The following is a 23,541-nucleotide window of genomic DNA, read 5'->3' as shown; positions in this document are numbered from 1 at the left end:
AGACACTGATTAAAACCCTTTCTTCCCAGCTGATCTTATAAGCATTTTAATTAGAGGAGTGGATAATTCCACCAAGACCCAGTACCTGTACCGACTGCCCATTTCCCTCACTTCAAGTGAACCTTTATGCAACTTTTTCTCAATTCTTCAGCCATCTTGGCTCAAGGCCACACCATCAGGTCAGAATTTTGAGCCAAGATGGTGACTTCCTCACAGAGCCACCTCTCTCTGCTGTACATCACGGGCCTATTCTTTATGGTTCAACAATGATTTCCTATGAAGTATATGACCTTTGTATTGATGATAAATGTCAACACAGAGATATAGACTGCACTGCTGGATTTCATTACCTAATACCTAATATTTTTTTAGTTCTTTTTTATGTTGTATTTGCTTTTCAATATTGCAGTTTACTTTTAATTAACGGAATGCAAATATTTTCTCATTGGCAACCCTTGTTGAGAAATTCTGCTTTTGATTTGGTTGTGCGTTCCAGACTCTTTTCGTATAATGTGAGGCTATGAACGACAATCCGCACAATTAATGCGTAACCAAATTCCAAACTAAAAAAATAGAAAGAAAAAACAATGTTTCGACTGGTGAACATTTTTCAGGTGAGAAGACAACCTACTTCTTTTTCATTCTTGCTACGTTTGAGCTTGGAAGGATCCTCTGCTTGGCCTGCACATTCATGAAGCTCCCCACTTGAACCAATATGTTAGATTACTCCACTACCCCTATGATTTCAGTATGCTTTAGTACATTCCCATATTTCAGTCCCTTCAATCAGGAAAAACATCAAAAACGTTTTTAATGATGAAATAGAAATGACTAATATACTATATACTATTTTCATTTCACCTGTGTGTTTATCAAGGAAGAAATCGCCAATGTCTTAGGCCTAGCAAAAACAAAGTTCTGTGTTCCAGTAGGAAAGTCACCCGTATTATAAGTTCTTAAGATAGACAAATCTCCAGAACATGATGGTATTGTAGCAATGATTAAATATTAAATACTGTAAGCAAGAAAACAAGAAGTGTTATTCGTAGGACATCAACCAAAGTGTTCCAACAGTCACTCAGGATGGATAAAACTTGACTGAAAAATTACTAATGCCCAGCAATGAGATGGTTCACAAAACTGAACTAAGAAATTCTATACCAATAATTCTCACTTTTATTACATGTGAAGTGATAGAAACAATATTTGGAAATAAAATAAATGATAATCAGTTTGGAAATAGGAATCTAGAGGCTAGTCAGCATGGATTTAGAAAAGCCAAGTTTTGTTAAACTGACTTGTTAAAGTAAAAACCTTAATGGAAGCAAACTTTTTTTTTTGCTGTTATTAAGTTAATTTGTGCTGTTCATAAAGATTTTGATTACGTTCTTTAGAAAAAAATCACTTATGAAATTTTAGGCAGGAGGTACTCAAGGTAATGCATGTTTTTAGTTTGAGAGCTGGGTAATGAATAAAGAATAGAGCTGCAATAAAGGGTAAATACCCATGTTGGGTGGAGTTGTACTGTAAGTAATATAATTCTGCAGCTATCTGAATTGGCTCCACTGCTCTCCTTACTGTTTAGCAATAGTCTTTATTCTGATACTTAGTTTAATAGTCGAGTTTGCAGATGATACCAAATTAAGACCACTGTAGAAGTGGCAAAATTCAAAAAGATAATAAAAAGTTTAAAACTGAAGTAAATGAAGACAAGCACAGAGATGGAAAAACAATTACTACTGAGTATAAGGCAGGAAGCACTGAGCCTAAAGGAGCGACCTATGAAAAAAAGTGTTAATGTTGACATGTCATTTTCATCTTCTTGAAGTAGGAAAAACAGACAAGGCAAGTGCAATGTTTGGATTTATAGTTAAAAATGTAGAATTTATATCAAAGCATATAATGTTACAATTGCACAAGGGAGTAGTAAGACATTGTTTAGAATACTGCGTACAATGTTGCCCACCTTCTTACAAACAATTGCTACTCTGGAATCAATCCAGAGGAACCAGGCACCTGTACATTCCCAGGCTCAAAGTAAAGACCTGCTCTGACAGGTTAAAATAACCGTCACGTTCTGGAAAGCTGGTGTTATGCAGGCAGCACAAGATTTGCAAACACATACAGTACACAAGCAATTTGGCTTGTTGGCAGTGTTCCTTTATGGGGTCCATATGATTTAACTGTAAATAGTTTGGTTCTTTTTCTTAGTATACATTGTTTCACCTCTATTTTATGATATCTGGAATATACAGTGACATTACTGTGTTAATTGTGGCACATGTGACTGTATTCTGACTCTGCCTTTGGATTTGTTATGCCTCTTTATCTCACAGGGTGAGATGAGCATTTAGGCTTTTAAAGAGCGTTCATATATAATTTTGAAAAGTGAAACATGATGCTTAATTGCAAAATCATAAGTATCCCCTTTTTTGAGATTGTGATGCCCCTGCAAGACACTGTAGTGTAGACAGTTGTGTTAGGTGACATGCAGCAGTGTAGAGAAGCATGCCTGATACGATTGTTCATGTCTTACTGTGGCACCCAGTAGTAAGAAGTCTTTACTGATACTTACGTGTAGTAAAGAGATGCCAGACCTCAATGAATAGCTTGGGAAAGCAGCTCGTTATCTGTGTTCAACATTCTGATTTGCATATCATTAATTCAATGCAAATTAAGCAGTGGTGATATTCATGCCTCAGTGGATTTCCCACAAGTAGATCCTCATTTTTCTCAGGGCAATGGGAATAATAAATAGGATGGCAGAGAGAAAAGAACGGCACCTGTCTTTTCCAAGTAATTCAACTAGCAGTGCTTGGTAATTAAGGCCCTGAAGGAGTTCAGTCTCACCTTCTGACCAGTATCTATTATTTTACCCCAAAAAGCACTTGTTAATCTGTTGAAGTCCTTAGGTTAGAACTAAATCCAGAATGTTACTCCCTAGTAAACCAAAACCATAGCCCCAGATCTTTCTCCTTGCTTTAACTCTTCTGGTAGAGCAATAGTCATGGTGTTGGGTTTACAGTCCCCCTAATTGTCTGAATATGTCTGATTAAATTATTTTTGGTTATTTAAAAATTAATAACCCACTTTCATGAAGAATGCTATAAAGACCACTGGTTCCAAATTGTGTAAAGCTAATCAACAAATGACTAAATTAAATGATATTTGCTGATATTTATGCATGATAATATAGATATTTTGAAATTTAATTTTCTCAGTATGGTTATTAAATCTTGATAAATTCATTGATGGTATATAAAAATTGTACAAGTTTGAAATTAAGCATAAAATCGTGAACTTTGAGAAAGTGCTGTATGGTTTTGCCACGGGCGAGCGCAAGAGTTTGAGATTATTACAATGAGAAGCACCCCCTCCTGCTCACTAGTCATTGTAATGACTAATGTAATGCGATGTATGAGTGAATAATTACAGGTTGTGTAGCAGACATTTCACCGCAGAAAAGTTGAAGTTTTTGTCGGCAAAACCGTCTTGAAGTCAAGAGCATTATTTCTATTGGATTAAAAGAAATGTTTACAAAAGCCTGTTTGTTTACAAGGTAATAAAGCCGCTTCACATCACTGGACGTTTTGTTGCCTCGTTTTGAGTCGCAGAATATGGTGCTGCACATAACTGGGAATTGTTTTCTATTTTGTGAGCTTTTACAGGTTACTGTGTAAATTTGACTTTCATTGTGATTTGAAATGCACTCATCAATGCCAATTCTTTGTAACCATGAAATCTAAAAATAGTGTTGCACTTCCCCTTTAAAGCATTTCCTTTACATCACTTCTGTTACATTGTATCATAAGCATACTTTATACAACTCTGAAGGTATGACTCATATAGAGTATAAGGTTCATTCAACATTTTGTAGTCCTTCAGTATACAGTATCTTGACTTAGCATTTTAAAACATTTAAAATAACTACAATGTGTATTATTAAGAAAGTGTGCACTTTATTTAAGTTCCTAAAGTATATTCTTCATTCATACCTGTACACTCTTCTCTTACAAAAAAGTGCAAAAAAATTTTGTGGTCATGTACAGTACATATTACAAATATTGTAGCTGCACAGCTGCCTACTTCAGGTAAGACAGAAGCCTAGTGATTAGAAAATAACTATCTGAGAAATCTGGATTTCAATCCGATTTCTTTAATAGTTTAATTACTTAAAATAAACTTAAATACAGCAGAGACTGAAAGTAAGAAAATAAACTATAATTGGCGCCAGTCTTAAGATGCCATTATAAAATAACTCATGAAATAACTAGCTTGAGAAGGTGATGCTACATATTCTGTTTTTTCCTGAATTATGCTGGCACATGCCCTAGAACACTTTCTTGGGCTTAGTCCAATTTACTTGTTACTTAATTAAATTAAGTCTGGAAGTGTTATCTGAGTCCCCAAGCAAATAAAATAGGTTAATCTAGGAATGTCAGACTCAAGTCTTCAAATGGCCACAGGGTCTTCTGCTTTACATTTTATCTTTATTTCTCAATGACTTCATTTATTTGATCATTTGCTCTGTTGAACATTGTTTAACACTTTACGGTCTTAAGAAGCTGAAGATTTAAAACTTAAACTTTATTCCACGCACACTCATAAGAAGACAGAAAGCATGAAATAAATATTGTGCACGAATGTGCGTCTTAACCCCAGCCTTGATTCTACAAATATGTCTTCTCAGAGAGATAAGTCATTGCATAAAAAGATTAATATATATATATAATATACACTGTAAAAGAGAGATAGACAAAGGATTCAACATTGTGATATTGGTAGAAGAGTCGGGGTAAAAATCACTAAAGCTGTTGGCAAGAAAATTACAAAAACAACAGAACGATAATACAATATATAAAATAAGGGACCAGAACTGTAATATTGTATTATATAAATAGGAAATAATCCAAAACACTTTTACACATTTTTACAGAAAAATATATACACAACCCCATTCAGAAAGTGAAGAAAAGATTAACGCTTTTTTGGAATCTCTCAGTTTACCAACTCTTACGGAAGATCAAAATAATATATTAAAAGCGATGATAACACCTGAAGAATTGAATTTAGTGATTACGAGATTCAGAGGTAATAAATCACCTGGTACTGATGGTTTTAATTCAGAATGGTATAAAACCTTCTGAGTGGAATTAAAACCAATCTTCTTTCTGCTTGTAACTCAGCATTAATTGATGGAAAATCATGGAGAGAGGGTATCATCTCAGTTATCCCTAAGGAGGGAAAAGATACTGTCAATTGGATTGTGGATCGTTCAGACCAGTCTCAGTCCTTAATGTGGATTATAAAATATATACAGCAATACTGGCTAAATGAATTGAAAAGATTCTCCCTTATCTGATACACTATGATCAAACAGGGTTTATTCAAGATAGAGAAACCCATGTTAACATTTGACACACGTTGCATATCATGAACCATATGGAACAATATAATTTAGAAGCTTCTTTGATGAGCCAAGATGCTGAGAAAGCTTTTGACTCTGTTAGTTGGAAATACCTCTATAGGGTCTTAGGTAGGTTTGGTTTTAATGAAAATATTATCAAAGGTATTCAAACCTTATATGATAGACCAACAGCACGAATTAAAATAAATGGTTATTTATCTGATAGTTTAGAATGAGGAAGTAGACAAGGCTGCCCTTTGTCTCCAATATTCTTTGCTCTATACTGTATATAGATTCACTAGCCCAGTGGATATGACACAATAGCAAAATAAAAGGTATTTCTGTACAAGGGAATGAACACAAGATAGCACTGTACGCAGATGACGTTTTTTTATATCTGGAGGATCCCACTAGTTCATTTCCTGAACTAATGAAACTCTTATATAGCTTTGGTTTGCTGGCAGTCTATAAGTTAAATGTTCCAAAAACACAAGATGTAACCTTTAATTACAAACCCCACGGTTTTTTAAAAAGCAAATACAACCTTAAGTGGGACCAAAGTTCAATGGGAAATCTAGGAGTCTATTTACCAAAAGATTTTTCTACATAAACAACAATTAATTATGGACCACATATAACTAAAATAAATCAGATATACTGAAATGGAACCTAATCCCCTTTGTGATTTTTAGCTCTAGAATTGAATCTGTAAAAATGAATCTACTGCCACAATTACTCTTCCTATTTCAAGCTCTCCCTGTAGAAGTCTCTGCAAAACAACTTTCAGAATGGGATAAGATGATTTTAGGTTTATATGGCAGGGGAGAAAACATTGCAACTTTCAAAAGATAAAGGGGGAATTATCCCTTGTAAATAACCCCCCAATTCTGGCATTATTAGGTTAAAGGAATTTAGACAAAATTACTGAAAAAATATTCAATCCATGGATAAAGTTTAAACTAAGGACAATGGGATATGATTACAAAAGAGTATCACTTACTGTAAGTGAGGCAGTAAAGATACTCAGATGGTGCACCTATGATACAGTTTAAACCAAATACAGTGGATAATAGATTTAAAATTTGGATCACAAATGGAATAACTATTTTTAATAACTGCATAATGTAATATAATGGATAAGAATCAGGTACAAAGTTTTCAGTATTTAAATTTTAATTTCAAGGAGAAACACTATTTGGAGATTTCTGATTTTTTTAGATATCTTCAAATGCGCCACTATTTTAATAATGAGCTTATAAGGGGAGAGTTAGATATTGTTAATGATGAGGTAGTGAAAGTAGTTACAGAAGCCTACAAATCAGAATTAAGTAAAGGTATTATATTTAGATTATATAAAGGTTTTATGGAAAAGAAATCATATTCTACAGAGTATATAAACGATAAATTGGTGAAAGAAAGTGAAGTCTGAATTTCAAATAAAGAGTGGCTTAAAATTTGTGATTTTCAATGGAGATGTACAGTACTAACTCGGATTTATGGAGAGAGTTTTGCTGGAAAAACATTGTTCGATTTTTTATTACTCCGAGTCAGAAGGCGCTCCATACTTAGGAAAACTCTAAATGTTGGAGACTTCTGGAACTGCCCTAAAATAAGGCTTTTCTGGAAGGAGATACACGAGGCCCTGGAAATACCCTTTACAAGTGGCTTCTCTCAGATTTACCAACAATGAATGATTGGATTGAATTAATACATGCAATATATGTTATGGAAAAATTAACATTTTCACTAAAATTACAAATGAATAAATTTGTCAAATATTGGTCTAGATGGGTTAAGTACATTAAATCTTTAAGGTCTGAATTTTTTGATACATAATAACTGAGACTTAATAAGGAACATTTATATAGTCTCCTCCCTCTTCAAATTCATGAAAGTATAAATCTTCCTCATTTTGAATGTATATAGTTTGTTTAAAAGTTATATAATTGTAAAATACTAAGGAAACAAATAGGAAAATGTTTTTGCTTGCGATGTACTGTGTAGTCAAAAGTCTATTGTAAAAGTAAGGCTGAGTAATGGTGATTATACTGTATGTAAAATGGTTTTGTTTTGTTCTCTAAAATAAAAAAGAAATACGTCTTGTGCTTCTGAACTTTTGAGACTGCTAATTTAGATTCTTAAGGACTTATTATTAAAAAATAATTGTTTATTAAACAATGAGTGAGTGGCATTGTGGCACAGTGGTTAGCCCTAGGGCCCTGGGTTCAATTCCTGGGGTGCTATCTGCATGGAGTTCTTTCCCCATGTTTGTGTGGGTTTCCTCCAGCTGCTTTGATTCTCTCCCACAATCCAAAGATATTCCAGTTCATTGGTTTCTGGGAAAATTAGCCCTGGTGTGAGTGTGTGCCTGTCTGTGTTTGTGTCTGTGTGTGCCCTGTGATGGACTGGTGTCCCATCCAGGGTGTACCCTGCCATGCATCTGTTGTTTGCTGGGATAGCCTGCAGCTCACCCATGACCTTGTACGAGACAAAGTAGTTGGAAAATGGATGGATGATGAATGAATGGTAACAGCTTTTATTTTTTCCATACCAGCTTTTGAGTTCTAGTGTTCAATTCTTGAGGTACATTTTTACAGGCAAATAACCTGGGTTACCGTCAGCAAACTTCGCCAACTTTTCTGTTGTTGATTCGTTTTAAATGGCATTATCAAAGTGCTTTCACCTCTCAAGGTGTGTGGGAAAGGGGTAAAAAGAAACTGATCCTGATGAGTCAATCCTTTTCTTTCCTTCTCCATAGGTAGTCAGGCCATACCAGACGATGTCAAACCCTTTGAGCAAGCTAACAGTTCTGAACAGCCTGCACTCTCACTTCATACTGGCTGACAATGGTACAACAGGGAAGTACGGTGCTGAAGTGAAGCTTCGCAGACAACTAGAGAAACACATTTCGCTTCAGAAAATCAACACCAGTAAGTATAAACCAAGAAAAGTTACAACTTTAGAGAGGCATGTACAGGAAATTCATGCTTGCGTGATCAAACCTAGCATTGCCTGTCCACACTCCTGAAAGAATGCCATGAAGTGTTTTCTCACACAGGTAGGATCAATCACCAATACTGGAAGCATCCATACAATCTAAAGACATGCATAGATCGCCAAAGTCAGAATAGTCAGCCAGACATTTACAAGATTTCAGCAATCCTGATTATTTCTGTCTTTTCTTGCTGTGACAGGGCTGGATTGCAGTTTATTTTGTGCTCTTGAAAGTGAGTGTAGATCTCACTTTAGGGACTGTAAGAATGTGTGGCTTATGTCATATCCTCCACTATTTTCTGCTTTGCTTTACCTATGTAAACTCTTGGTCTGTCTTGACGAGCAATGTGACTTAAACATTTAGAGAACCTACCAGTATATATTATTACTCTGTGTCATTTTGTGTTTTAATACATTTTCCTGATGTTATGTTGCACCCAAACACAGCTTTGAAGCTTTGCATATACAATATGTTTATACTGTATTATAATTAAATAAATGTTTAGTAGTCCATAAAAATATGTCCTATAAGGACAGCATAACACAAGATAAAGAAGTATTTGTCCAAATTAAAAAAATGTGTTATAAATAAAGATTCTACCATTGCATAGTTGTTCCACTCCTTCAGGTAATAAATCATTTGAAGGACCCTGTCACATTTTTCTTGTCATTTTCAATTTTCGGCGTATCACTGAACCAGGGAACCTGCCAGACTTATGTAAATCAAATTTTTCCACTCCTGTTGTGAAGGAAACACTGTAACTCTTTAAATGATTTCCATCAGAGGTGTTTGTAAGGCAGATTTACGGTATATTTCACCACAAGGCAAAAAAGTACTGATGTGCAAACACAAACTGTAATTTGTTACCTGAAATGAGGACCAGCAAGTCCAGTTATGATTGATGACAACTATCTAGTATGAATCCAAGTGACAACACTAAGTATAGCTATCAAAAAAACTATATTCTAGACTGATCACATAAAGTCATACACGCTGACATATAAATTCCTTATAGTTTCATTTTACAAGACTTGACTGCTTCAATTATCTCAGATGTTTGTTTTTTTTTTAAACAAATATACACATTCCGTATTAAGAGGGAAACCACAGCGTTAAACATGCGGAACACAAAATTGCAAGTCTCAAAGTTTAAATGTAGAGTTAATCGCACTCAGTATCAAAACATTAGCTTTATAAAGCCTTCAGTAGAAGTTAGATGTTTTTTTTTTAAGAGATGAATGAGATTAACTCACCACCCCCCCAAAACCATCCTCCCAAAACAAATTAGATGTTAATCTTGCAGCACATGCTATCTCAGACTATTGCAATTTGAAGGCCTTCCATTCTCTATGGGACTGATGGAAAAGCACTGGGAATTTGGCCCAAAGCAGACAGTGCAGCAAAACGAGCCAGCGTGGGAGGGCCCTCAGTGCTGGCCTCTTGCCTGACTGTCCATCTGCTCATGTGACCCGTGGGCTTCCCTTTGTCATCCTATGCCTGAGAATATATGAAGGGGGCTGGGAAGGCAAAGGGACGTTCAACTGTCATCACTGGCATCTCCTTTGATCATTGCTTCATCACCCAAACGCTTCATGTGCTCGATCACGTTCAGTTTCTTTTTCACATCCTGTGTGACATTGATGCGTTCTCACATCTGTCGAGTCCATGAGAGATGCACCCTGACGTGTTTGTCATAGTAGGTCCGAAATGTCAGAGACACACAGAACGGCAGGCTGGACTGCGGCGTTGGAAATCCGCAGTCTGGTAGCGACAGCAGGGAAGAGACTGCCGTTTGTCAGGCAATTCGCCTCTTTGCTGCTGCTGCTGCTGCTGCGGCTGCGGCTGCCGCTTCAAAGCGGTTTTGGAAATGTAAATTGAAACGAAGAAGCGGATCTGGACTGTGAAATTGTAAAATGTAAGAAGGTACAGCGTCTATTTCAGTGATGTTCCCGTGAAGGCCCTACAATAGAGAGACATGTGCGTTGCTAAGGGTGGAGGTAAAGACAATATGTCCCTAGATCAGACTCACATCAGAAGACACTAACTTAATAAATAATGACTGTTGTGTAATGTTTCCTAAGTAGGTCAGCTACATGTTCTCAGGGGAGAAAAGCAACGCGGTAAAATAGACCGACGTGCTTAATTTGTCTACTGTTTCATTATAGGCAAAATGCTAACCATTCACAATAGGAGACACATATACAGCATGTATTACTACTCTATTACATACCATACAATAGTGAAAAGTGAAGGTTATGTACTGTACTGCAATTAGTATATTTTAGTCACAAAAGATTAATAAGTATGCTGTCTGCCTGTCCATCATTTGTTAAGTGTTAGTACGTCATTTATATACTGTATTTACTGGTGTATGAGAAGCACTATGATTTTAGAAGAAAATGTATGGAAAATATATTTTTATATTTCATATATGGAAAATTGGTTCCCATTCAATTATTTGCATTTTAGCCAATCCGCATTGTGATAAAACACTTTATAACAGAAATGACAGTACTTTATTACTGTTGGAAACAAGTATTGATTAAGCATAAAACAAAATACTTTTTTTGTGAATACCAGCATATGTCACTGAAAGTGAAACATTTACCCTTACTTTCTAAAACAGAAGTTGGAGGTGGATTGAAATGTCTTTCGGTTGCTTTATTGCCATGCAATGATCTCTGTTTCCAGGTTATAGCCAGCTGTACAAAAGTCATTTGTGTGTGTGTGGTTCACACAAATGTATTTTTAAAACAATACAAAGTTTCTTTAATCAATGCACAGAATGAAAAAGATATGTCTAGCTTGAGCTTGATTCTAAAAATGTCTCGGCCAAACAGTTTGTACTGTGATGTTTAGATAGGACAGTACTTCAGCCAATTTCTTTTAGAATCTCTACTTCATATGGTATAGGGTGGCATAAACTAAACATATTCCACTGAATACTACCAATTTACAGTAAGTATTCATATCATGTATTGAAGTTTGACTGTAGAATGCAGAGGCAAAAATATTTCTCTGAATATTATTGGTATTTGTTGTCTGCTTCCCAAACTTTCAAAGTATAAGATGCAATGTGAATTTAGGGGGCATTTCTGAGAATGGTCAACTGCATATTATACATCACAGGCATCACATTTTATACCCACCAAAAACATTTTTCAGTTCAGAGTCTCCAATTGATTTAAATTATATCCACCCTATAACACTTACTTGTGTCTCCTGATCTAAATTGGCAGAGTTATTTTTCTAAGACATTCCCCACTTGTGTTTGTAATATCCAAAGTCCTTTTAATTCTTTACCAGATCTCTGCTAGTGAAGCATCTGCATTGGTCTCCTTCGAGTTCCTCTTTGAACACCTTCCCCATGGCCACTGTTTGATGTACAGTAATTCACTTTCAAAGAAAAACATTCTGAGGAGCTTAAGTTAAAACATAGTCAGCTTGAACAGTCAGTGGCAGTGATTCTTCCTTTTAACTGTCATGAAAAAATCCTCAGAGAGGAAGAAAAAAAGATCTTAAACAAAGAGAAGCTCGGAGATGCATAGAAAGAATGACAGCAGGATGTCTGTGCTGAGGCCAGAAGTGCAGTAGACTGCAGGCCCAAAGCAGGGCAGATGCAATGAAATCCTACCTAGAACTTCATCCCCTAAACAAACAACTAGCTTAAGACACATAAGACAGTGTATTGACTTTATGTCCCTGCCACCTTGAGGTTTCAATACCAAGCTGTAAAGGTCTTAAGCTTGTTTGGGTTTGTGTGCAGAAGCCAGTATAGTGTACATGAGCTTCACACCTCCCTGCCTCTCTGAGTACTATTGATATTCACCATGCTGTGTGTACACACTGTGTGCTGGTCATGGCCCTCTTAGATTTCGAGGACTGCCACCACATTCAATGCTAAAGTAAAACAGTCATACAGAAAGTGGGCTGTGCGATCAATGAAAGTTCACAGCTTTCAGATATGTCAGTAAATAGTTATAACACCTTAATGGCACCCCACCCTTTCAGTGCTGTGTTGTACCATCACATAATTCATACAGCACTTAAAACAGGATTTTATCAACAAATGTCCACATTCACATGGAAAGATAACATCACGGAGAATTACGGAGAATTAATACCCTTGTTGTTTTTCATATCAAGTCATTGTGTAATAGAAAAGCTTTAACTTGATGTGCTTCCTATCCTAAATAGCCAGCAGTCACAACGGTTTTATTAACTAAAAAGCTTTTACAAAAGTACAATATGCAAACAGCACTTAATTGTTAAAAGTTTCTTTACTAATATAAAGTAATACCTTGCATGTCATCTCAAAGAAATTAATGACAAAGTTAAAAAGGTGAAAAGCACACACAAAACATAAAATATAATAATAGATTTATTCCATGCTGAAAAGAGAAGAAAGAAAACACAATATTTCGGCCATGGAGCCTTCTTCAGGTGTGACACCTGAAGAAGGCACCACGGCCGAAACGTCGTGTTTTCTTTCTTCTCTTTTCAGCATGGAATAAACCTATAACTTGTTCCTTTGCAGCCTACACAGCTACCCACCTGAACTATTTTAAATTTAGAAACATATAATACAAACTTAGATTTAAATATTTAAATAATGTTTTAAAAGGCTGCATTTTAAAAGCACATCTTCAACTTGCATGTAAAAATAAAGACATACTGTATGAAGCATTTCCCACAGAGGAAAGCAGATCATTTGAAGATCAGGAAGCATTATAACAGAAGACACTCTCTGCTTTTCAATATTACTCTTCAAATACATGAGTGTGAATTCTGCGTCTGGTTTTTGGTGAGTCATAAAGAGGTACAGTTATTCCAAGCAGCAGACTGCCATATTGTTGCAAATAGGGGGTTTCGAAAATAGCAAAATATCAGGAATGACTGAGCAGAAAAATCAATGATCATAACCCCCAACTTGTAAGTGATTTTGCCAAGAATATAGTCGAGTGGTTGGTTTTATTAGAGGCACATTAATTCTTTGTTCCCTGGCACAACTTTGTTGAACAGAGTAATAAATCAGGCACACTTCATTAAACAAATATTGATTAACAGTGACAGTACACACACTAAACAACACACAGCACAAATGTACAACACAACAACATACGTTACACTGTGTACAAACTTTCTAGTAAGGCGTTTCAGAGGCCTATTCCTTAACCACCCTAAAAAAACCCAGACCGTTACCAAGTGTAAACCAAGCAGAATATGACCTGTAATTCAAATCTCTCTCTGCAAACCCAGAAGCTGCCAAATGAGTGGGTACCGGTTTCCCTATTTAAAAAGTACCCAACTAACCAGGAGAGCCCGCTTTGAACTGAGGAATTCTTTACACAGGAAATTAGAGGTCCCTAAAAAACACAGAATAGCAAGCTATCTTAACAAGGAGCAAATGCTTAACTCCAATCTGGTCTTTCCAGGTAAACAGGAACAAGGAGGTCTCGCCTGACACTTAATCATTTGTCCACAACTTAATTAACTAAGGTAAACCAAGGCAAACTTTACTATGGCTTTGGCCACTGAAACTGGGACCTTTGCCTCTCCGCAAACATCCCCTTGCTCTGAAGCTGGAAATGTTGTCACAAGCCAGGTGTTACCCATTGCATCTAGATTCACTTAATAACAATATTTCATAAAATAAAAATGGAAAGTTCACTTTTTAGAGAGAAAAAAGCAGCTGAAGCATCGGTGTAACACATTTGCATATGAGCCTCCAGTTTTCTTTGTAGTAGCATGATGTCTGGTGGAAAAGGGCTCTTCTCAAGTAACAAGAACTGATCCTGCAGGGTCCAGGGTCATTTTTCTTTGTCTCCAGTAAAACTACTGCACGCCTGGAAGCTCTCCCAGCATACTCAATAGTCTGGAATAGCTGGCCTCAATAAATGGATCAGACTTTCTTCTGTGTGTATCTTAAACACAGAATAAAAGAAAATAAAGGACAGCTGTGATATGTGACACCATGTGTGACTTTTTAAACACAGAAACAGCAGTCAGTGGGATAGATATTTTTTCATTACAAATGGTGTTTCAACAGTTGTAGATACAGTTACAGTAGATATGGGTGTCTGTTGAGAAAATAAAAACTTATACAGATCCAGCCATTCAAAAAGCACAGAGTACTATTCGTTAAAACGCGGTGGGCTTGAGGCAATATACCGCATGTTAATTGAAATATGATAATAGTATCTGGGAGCACCTTGTAAAACCGCCAGGTGGAGCTAATAAAGCTTAACTTCTTATGTACAGCATTTGAGCTGTCGCCAGGAAACGCCTGGTTTTGAATCCCGGTCACAGCTGAGGGACAGTCTTTTTCCAATTAAGAATATAAGTTGTATACTCTTAATAAGTTTATAATTTTAAACTGTATATTATAGCATGTTAATCATTAAACATTAAAAAGTCAGTATATTTTATAAAAGCAAGATTGCTCAGCTGGACAAAAGAACACAACCTTCCAACTTCATCATAAATATTTTATGCATAAACTTATTTAACTTGGTAACTTACATGCTTGTTCTAACATTTATAAACTTATATTCTGTACTTCATAAAAAGTTATAACGTTTTATCCTTTTCTAAGAATACATAGTAAGAGCACCACTTGCTGTTATTGTAAAAAGATAAATGTTGTAGTGACTTAACATCACTTGATAGTTATATTAATATGGAATCAAGTAACTAAGCAGCTAAAGTATCACAAGTGGACGTTTTGGAAACATTTTGACATTCTTTTCTTTTTTAAAAAACACTTCTGTCCTTGTAGTGGTAATGAGCACTGTAATGTAGCGAGCTGCACCCAGGCGGTTCAAAGCGTGATCAGAGCAGATATTTACAAAGAAAGTGTACTACTGTAATAATTTGAGCTGCACGAATATAATTATATCATCATTAATTTATTTAGATATGCAATTCCATATTATATTCCCTATTAATCAAATTCTAAAAAGCACGCGCTTTTGTGCGATAACAAGCACAAATATTTATAGAAAAGGTTAAAACATAACTTTTCATGAAGTATATGAACTTAATATAGTCGGAAGGAGCATGTAAAACTTTTCCAAAATTACTACAGTACTGTATGCAACTGAATGAAAGACTTTGATGCTTAAAATGTTTATGAAGAAAGTGAAATACTGGTGTGTATTTTTTATTTAAACTACCAATACCAGCCATATACAGTTTACATCTGCAATATACAGTTCACAATCTGTTTATGATTCTATATTAATATTGTTTATGACCTTCAGACACATTATGTTCCTCTTCTTTTTATGCTCAGTTACTAAAATGTCCCTTTAGTTGTAAAATTCCATATTAATATTCAATATTAAGCAGATTTAAACATGCACAGTAAAGAGATTGAATGAAGCAATGGTTTCACTAACAAGCAATGCACCACGAGTGCCTCCTGTTGGTCGCTTTGGCCAATCAATCACGTACCGTGGTATAATGTGCTGAACTGGAGAAAATTTTGCACAGTATGGAGCTGTACACCGTGCATTTTGAATGGCTGCATTTGTATGCTGTATAACACTTATATAATAAATATATAACAAAATACATTTCCTACTGTTGCTTGACAATTTAGGAAATACCTTTTTATAAAAGCAGAAACCTTGAATGCTTTAGTGTTGTACTGTAACAAAATATTGAGTAGTATCACTATTGGGGGACAGACGGTTTAGTTGGCTGTGAGACATAAAAGTAACATATCTACAATACATATTGCGAATGCTGAATTTGTGCCAGCATTTAATACCATATTTTACCTTTTATAAATTTAATAAGAACTGGAAGGCTGTGTTGTGAAAGTCACGATATTGAACTAATTGGTATTCTGTGACAGAAACGGGTAGTTTAGAATGTGGAACACATACTCAGGGGGAGGGAGCTATAGGCTGCTTTATAGGCACGACAGGTTTTCAAGGAAAAGCCCCCTCATCTATTAAATGACAGAGCCAGTGGGACTGAAATAAGTGAGAGCAGATGGCAGGTTTATAATGACATATACAGTAACGGTATGACAAAAAAAAATGTTAGCAATCTTAAGTATTTTTTTTCCCAATTAGTCATCTCTTACTTAAGTATTTATTTTCATTTTTAAGGTTATTTCAGTTTTGACATTATTAAAAATTGAAGGAACTGTATTCAAACAGTTGGACAGACTTTTGCAGTAAGAACATCAGTTTCTCTGGAGAGTAAAGCATGCTGGCAGTACTGATCTGGATATAATCCTGGAGAACAGTGATCAGTTCAGAACTTAGCTACTCTTCCAACAAGTTGCCTGTGCATCTCAAAACAAAACACAGCCAATTCTATCTCTATTGTATACCAGCATTTAAATTCACTGGAAGAAATTCAGATTTCTTTCAGAATAATGAATGTTGCCTCTGGTAGAGTCTTGAAAAAAGGAAAGGAGATTCATATTTTTTAAATGAAGTTTCAGATTATTTCTAGAGGTATTTGCTATCGTAATGGTGCCGTTGAGAAGCACAGTGCCTTGGTGGGTACTGCTGCTGCACAAGCAGCTCTTGAAGCCTGGGCTCGATGCTGGACTGGGGTGCTTTCTGTGAGGAGTTTGCGTGTCTGCCCAGTGCCCTTGGGGGGTATTGTCAGGTGTTTGGGTGTTGTCCCAAAAGACAAATTGGCTGGGATGATTTGTGTCTCTCAATTGTCCCTGTATGTTTGTGTGTATGCCCTGCGATAGACAAGTGTCTGGATAAGGGGGTAGCCCAAGATTCAACAGGAGCGAGCAGGCTTTTGGTAATTGATGGATGTTTCCCATTACTTTCAAATAGATTTATTAAGTAATATTAAGAGGGAAAGTGTCTGTTGATTCTTGCTTGGCCACCTCTGTTTGGTTATGTAACTTTAAGTGAGTATATCAGCTATGCCTTGATACTTTTATAGGCCCTGTACAGTGCCAGAGTACAGCACCATCTCTGACTAATTTAAATGACAGTTACTATGCAGAAACAGGCAAAGAATACTTAAAAATTAATCCTGCAGAGCCAGATTACACAGAATTGCTGTTACCTCAATCTTATTCAATATAATCCCCAATATTTGATTATCCCTTTTTTTCTTTGAATCTCACAAGGATGTATCTTTTTGTTAAAGAAATGGTTTCTAAGGGACTTGAAACCCATAAGTGTAAAACACTTCTTTTTCACCCTGTGAAAACTTAATATCTATACATAATCTTCATAGACCTCAATATGTCATAATGTTGATGTTATTAGTAGTCCAAATGAAGGAATTATTAGAAATTATATAGTTAGGTGTTGTGGGTCAAGGATCTAAGTTTACTTTCCCAGATTCAATTCAATTCAATGTATTTTCATATAGCGCCTTTCACAAGAAGGTTGCCCCAAGGCACTTGACAAAGTTGTGTGACAATACATGACGTTACAATCCAGAAAGAGAAAAGCGAGAAGGCAATGGAGGAGAGGAACCAAACCCCCCCCAGTAAGGAGGAAAAAAACCTCAAGGGGTCCAAGTTCAACTGGCTGCCCAACCCCTCTGGGCATGCTAACAGTATACAATTCTAAAAAAGTACTAAATGTGGAGTAATAAGCTTTCCATCATGTCCTTCTGTGTGCCAGTACTCCATGCCAGAGCTCTGTAGACCAGCAAATCCTCCTAAACGATAGCTGTATTTGTGATCTCCCACTTGGATCCACGGCTGTAATGCAGCATCCAACTCAGATGGTGCCCAGCCCAGGCTCCATCTGGACATATGGGGAGGAGAATAGGATAGTTTGGTCAGAACAGATGTATCAACCTGGTGGGCCAACACAGAGACGCACAATGGCATGTACAGCAGCACCAGCAGCCATACTGTAGTTGCAACAAGCTATGATGTAATGTGTGAGTAGGCTAGGCTGAAGTAATAGGTTTTCAGTCTGGATTTGAATACGGAGATTGTCTTGGCATCCTGTACATAGGCCGGCAGACTGTTCCATAAACTAGGGGCCCTGTAGCTAAAGGCTTTACTGCCAGCTGTTTTTATATCAATACTGTGTGTGGATTCACTGTGATGTGAGAGCAGAACAAAATACACAGCAGCTATTAAACACTGACTTGCAAAAGAGTTGTTTTTTTAATACTTAGCAAACCTTTAATTCCAGAAGACGGGTAAACTAACCAACCCTTTACTCATACGAGTATTTTCTATTTCCACAGCTGAGAGCTCAAACCCACCATACATGCAGTGTCATCAGTTTTGGTTTATTGCCAGCTGTAGTACTGGTTCACTAGAGAGAGACTCCATACCTATCCTGAACCTGCAATTTTCTCCTGTGTGTTTATGGATTTTTTTTTGTTATGCAAGGAGATTTGTAATGGAAAATGCTCTGACTTCACTGTGCTGTTAATTTATTGAAGTTTTCTAACAGTCATGATCCCCGCTTTACTTTTGCCTCAATTGATTTTAACCTAGGTTCTGAAAGGTTAGGGGACAAGTAAGATGTTTTCCATCAAACAATTGACTTTAATCAATGCACATGATCAATACACGTAATTAATGCATACTGGTACTTAGGGATTGGGTGTCTAATTCCCTTCTATCCCCTTCATTGTTCTTTTCCCACAGGAATTGGGCAAGGAGTCCCTGTGGTAGCTCTCATTGTAGAAGGCGGACCTAATGTCATCTCCATTGTCCTTGAGTACCTGAGGGACACCCCTCCTGTGCCAGTTGTCGTCTGCGATGGCAGTGGGCGTGCCTCAGACATTCTGGCCTTTGGGCACAAATATTCAGAGGAAGGAGGGTATGTTTCAGAGTCTGGCGACCAACAGGAAAGCGTCAGAATGTTTCTCATGTTGTCACGCGTGTTCTTTCCCAGTACACAGTTCACTTTGTGCTCAGCACGAGTAAATATAAACTGTCACAGCTGCAAAACAAATGCAGTTATTGCATTTTCATTTCCTGTTTCCTTAGAAACCCTTCGTCTTCCTCGGTTTTGAAATATCTTATTGCAAGGACACAATATGAAAGTTGCAGAGAAACTGGGCCAGTGACAAATCAAACATTCACCACAGTACTGCAGGTGTCCCTGGCCCTAGTTCTGGAGATCCAGACACCTGCTGTTTTCCTTTAAGCTGAGATCATTACTTAACTGAGTCCTTAATTGGGTCCCCAGGACCAGGGCACTGCAAGGTGTCCTGGAACTGAGAAGACTCACTTTACTTGCTTGACTTTCCATTCACAGAATTCTGAATAGAATATATTCACAGTGTATTAATTTGATGGATCCTTTAAAGTTTTCATTTTATATAATAATTCAGGTTAAATAACTTGCAATTAAATAAATATAATTGTCTGGGCTTTCAAAGAGAAAACATGAAAAATTAGCAGAAGACAAAATGAAAGAGCGAGTTTTGAAATGTTGTCCCCTCTCCATCACCACACTCCACCAGGGTCATCAATGAGTCTTTGAGGGATCAGCTGCTCGTCACCATTCAGAAGACCTTCAACTACAGCCGTACTCAGGCTCAGCACCTCTTCATCATACTAATGGAATGCATGAAGAAAAAAGAACTGGTAAGTCCCATCCATTTCAGAGAATACCTCAGCATTTCAAATGTGGCCCGCCAGGCTTTACAGGTAACTTCTAACCCTCAATGAAGGTCAATTAAAAGAACAATTGATTCAAATCAATTCATGAGTAGTCTGGGGTGGAATTCAATCATTGTGGCCTTTTAAGACCAGGAATGAATACCTGTGAAATAAACCACAGTGTTTTTCAATAATTATGTAGAGATTGTGCTGTAATGATATGGTTTGCCCTTCCCATTCATCAGTAATACAATGTAAAAACAAATCCCATTACAGGTGATTGCCTCTCCATTTGCCTGGGACAATACAAATGCTGAAGTACAAGCTCTATCAATGGACACTGTGTGCCGTGCTTCATCAAAATGTTATCACAGCATGCAGCCTCAAATATTCCACTTTTACCTGAAATCCAAACCAACAATTCAACACACAAAAGTGGGAGTGGTGGAACAATTCAGAACAAGACCTGCAGGCTTTTTCAGAACTGTTGCTGAACAAACGGGGCATGGTTTAAAAGAGAGTTCTAGCATTCTGTTCGATTCATTTCAATTATGTAGCATTCATTTTAGCGCCCCCTTTTCAGACACAAAATAGCAATTCCTAATTTTATCAATAATTAATAATTCCTAATTTTATAATAGGTGAATAAATTAAATGTCTTGTAGCAGCTATCAAATTAGTACTCTGCAGGTTCTGTGTCACATTTGTGCGTCGTTTGGCCATAAGAAATAATCAGGTTTTAATTAAGCACAATGGTAAAAGTTTTATGAATATGGCTCTGCTGTGTTTGGCAAGGCCGTAAAAATCAGCCTCAGCAAATTCCTTGGAAGAATAATTTTTTTAAGGCTTTCATCTTTGGTTAGACAGCATAAAATGCACTTAAAACATTTTTAATTGCCGTTTGACATCTGTTTGGTACTAAAAAGGAATTAATCTCTGCTTTGCTGTCCTGCAATCCCAGATGCAGTGTGAATTTGAAAAATACTAAAAAAGTTAATATACATAAAACTTGAGGTGATATTCAGAAACGTCGGTGCATTCACTACAAATACAGTTTTCACTGACATTCCACTTCCAGGGCTCTCTAGATAAAACAAACTCAAAAGCTAGTTTACTCCACATCTGACAAGTAATTAAATGAGGAACAATCCAGACAAAATTACTGAAATTGGTTGCCATAGTATTTTTACAGAAAATACATATATTTTAATTTTGAGGTGTCGAGAACAAAATGCTCTGTTTCTAACTGCAGTGGCATCTATGAAACAGTCAACTGTATTAAAATGTCAGCTTATTTTATTCAGCATAGGTCAGTTTTTACTGAAATATTTATAGTGGCTCTTACTACTGTTTTTTTCTTTACTGGAGTTACTATGAAGTATACACAGGATTAGTGTAGACAATTAGTGCTTACTGCTGCTTGCTCTTATTGTATGATTAAACTACTATTGTATTTCTTGACTCCTTCTGTACATACTAATGAATTATGATGCAGTTATCTGTGCTAAAACTACACATTAAAGACAATGTAGTTATAGTTCTCATACTGGCTATACTGTATACGGTATTTAGTTGAAATAGCTTCCGTAAATAAAGAATGATTAAAATGAAACAAGCTTAGCACAGAAAAGCAGAAATCAAGACCTGTTCAGCTTGTGGCCATTGTGATCTTTCTGTTATAATGTTAGGACCATGACCTTTTCAGCCAAGTACCGATCTAGAGCAAAGCATAAATAACGTGTGAGTCACAAAACTCTTCTTATGGAAAGGGTCATAATATTATTTTTAATCAATTAATTTTAAAAAGTCTCAGTGTAAATAAAACAATGGTACACTATTCTGAATGTTTTGTAAAATATATTTTAACATACAAATCAGTGTTTGCGGTTGATGCTGTGTGTTTCAGTGCATTATTTTCAAATGTACTGTATGCATGAGTAATTCCTTTTTTTATTTATTAATTTGTTTTTATATTTATTTTGGTATGGCTCTGTCTTTTATTTTCGTTGCTCGTTGCACATTTGTTTTCTGTGCCCTGTTTTTGATTTGATTGAATAAATATATGTTTTTGCTTTGCTGTTGTGACTGTTATTATTTCACTATTTTAATTTCTGATCCAACTTAAGTAATTGTAGAAGGCATTTCCTTTTCAGGTGAGGGTCCAGAATAAACACACCAGAAACTGTGTCGGATGTACAGTACTTTCCAGTTCAAACAATACAAGGCACACATACACAGAATTGCAAGCTTTCTTCAGAACCTCAGACCTGCTCTGTCCTCTCTCTCTCTCAGGGAAAAGGGTAGTAAATGCTAGAAAATGCAACTATTTTATCCTTACTGTTACTTATGTCTCTGTTGCTAAGTAACCCTAATTGAATGCAGCTTCAAAAACTTTCTATCTCCTCCTTGGGTCTATGAATTTTGAAAGCTCACTTGTACCTGCTTCACTGACAAGCTACTCCTCAGCCTTGCATTCTTAGACTGTAGTTTCTTTTAACTATACTATGTAAGTATACTGTATATACAGCAAGTAAAGTATAATAACGTATGGTTTTAAAGCCACTACAGTGAAGTATATATGAAAAATATATTTTTCATAATCAAAACTTAAAGTTAAATTGTTTCCTGTTTATTCGTTGCTGAGATTTGCACTAAGACAAAATATAGATTTTCTCAATGATAAGGGCACATCGCTTTCACAACAGGGTATAATAATGAACTATTTTGTATATATCTGGCTACTGTATGTGACAACGTTTTCTACAACAAAAATCACAGCAAAGTACAGTATTCTTATGATGTATTCTTAGAAAAGGTTAAAACATTATAGCTTTTTATGAAGTATTAAAAATGTATATAGTTCGAAGAAACATGTCAAAACTTTTCCAAAATAACCACCATGAGTTACCGAGTTTGATGCATAAAATATTTATGAACATGGTGGAATACTGTTGTCTACTTTATTTTTTTATATTTAGCTACCACTACCATCTTCTATATGTACTTTAGGTATATATCACGTTATACTTCTGTTGTTTTTATTTTCAGCTACCAAAATTTCCCTTTAGTTGTAGAATTCCACATAATATTAAGCAGATTTAAACACACACAGTGGAGAAACAGATTAAATGAAGTAATTGTTTCACTAACATCTAATGCACCACAAGTGCTACCTATCGATCAGCTTTGGCCAGTGAATTACATAACGCAACACGCTGTGTTACAGGTAACACATTTGGAAGAAATACCTCATGTTCTGATTGGCTGAATCTGTACTTTAAAATCCTGAATGTTATACGTCCTTAGGGATTGAATTTGGAGTCTGCAGTATTAACCAAACTGAGTAATACATGTGATCATAAGGAGGGCTGTTGCATTGCCAGGTGGGATCCATATTGAATAAAACATTTGGTTTGGTGTTGTGCTGTAGCATGAACCGTACAATTCCTAGCATAACAACCTCTAATGAATCTTGTCGTAGATTTCCCTCTACTGATCCCTTTGCGCTTTTCTGATTCTCATCAGAAATCACATGATTTCCAAGCACGTTCACAAACTGAAGATAAT

The 23,541-nt window shown here is 36.2% G+C and overlaps 1 protein-coding gene across 8 annotated transcripts in view; it reads left to right on the top strand.

Annotated features, from left to right (window-relative positions):
- trpm3 (transient receptor potential cation channel, subfamily M, member 3) overlaps nucleotides 1–23,541 on the top strand; it is a 224,582-nt gene that overhangs the window by 150,084 nt on the left and 50,957 nt on the right. For all 8 annotated transcript variants that reach the window (XM_088630092.1, XM_088630090.1, XM_088630091.1 and 5 more), the window contains exons 6-8: nucleotides 8,170–8,337; nucleotides 19,012–19,186; nucleotides 19,836–19,959. In XM_088630092.1, the coding sequence (XP_088486218.1) occupies nucleotides 8,170–8,337; nucleotides 19,012–19,186; nucleotides 19,836–19,959 (467 nt within the window). The remainder of the gene's footprint in view (nucleotides 1–8,169; nucleotides 8,338–19,011; nucleotides 19,187–19,835; nucleotides 19,960–23,541) is intronic.

This window comes from Lepisosteus platostomus, chromosome 4 (assembly GCF_059453375.1).
Source record: "Lepisosteus platostomus isolate fLepPlt1 chromosome 4, fLepPlt1.hap1, whole genome shotgun sequence".
Classification (NCBI taxonomy): Eukaryota; Metazoa; Chordata; class Actinopteri; order Semionotiformes; family Lepisosteidae; genus Lepisosteus; species Lepisosteus platostomus.
The sequence above is the reverse complement of the archived record's forward strand: the minus strand, read 5'-3'. Positions and strand labels throughout refer to the sequence as shown.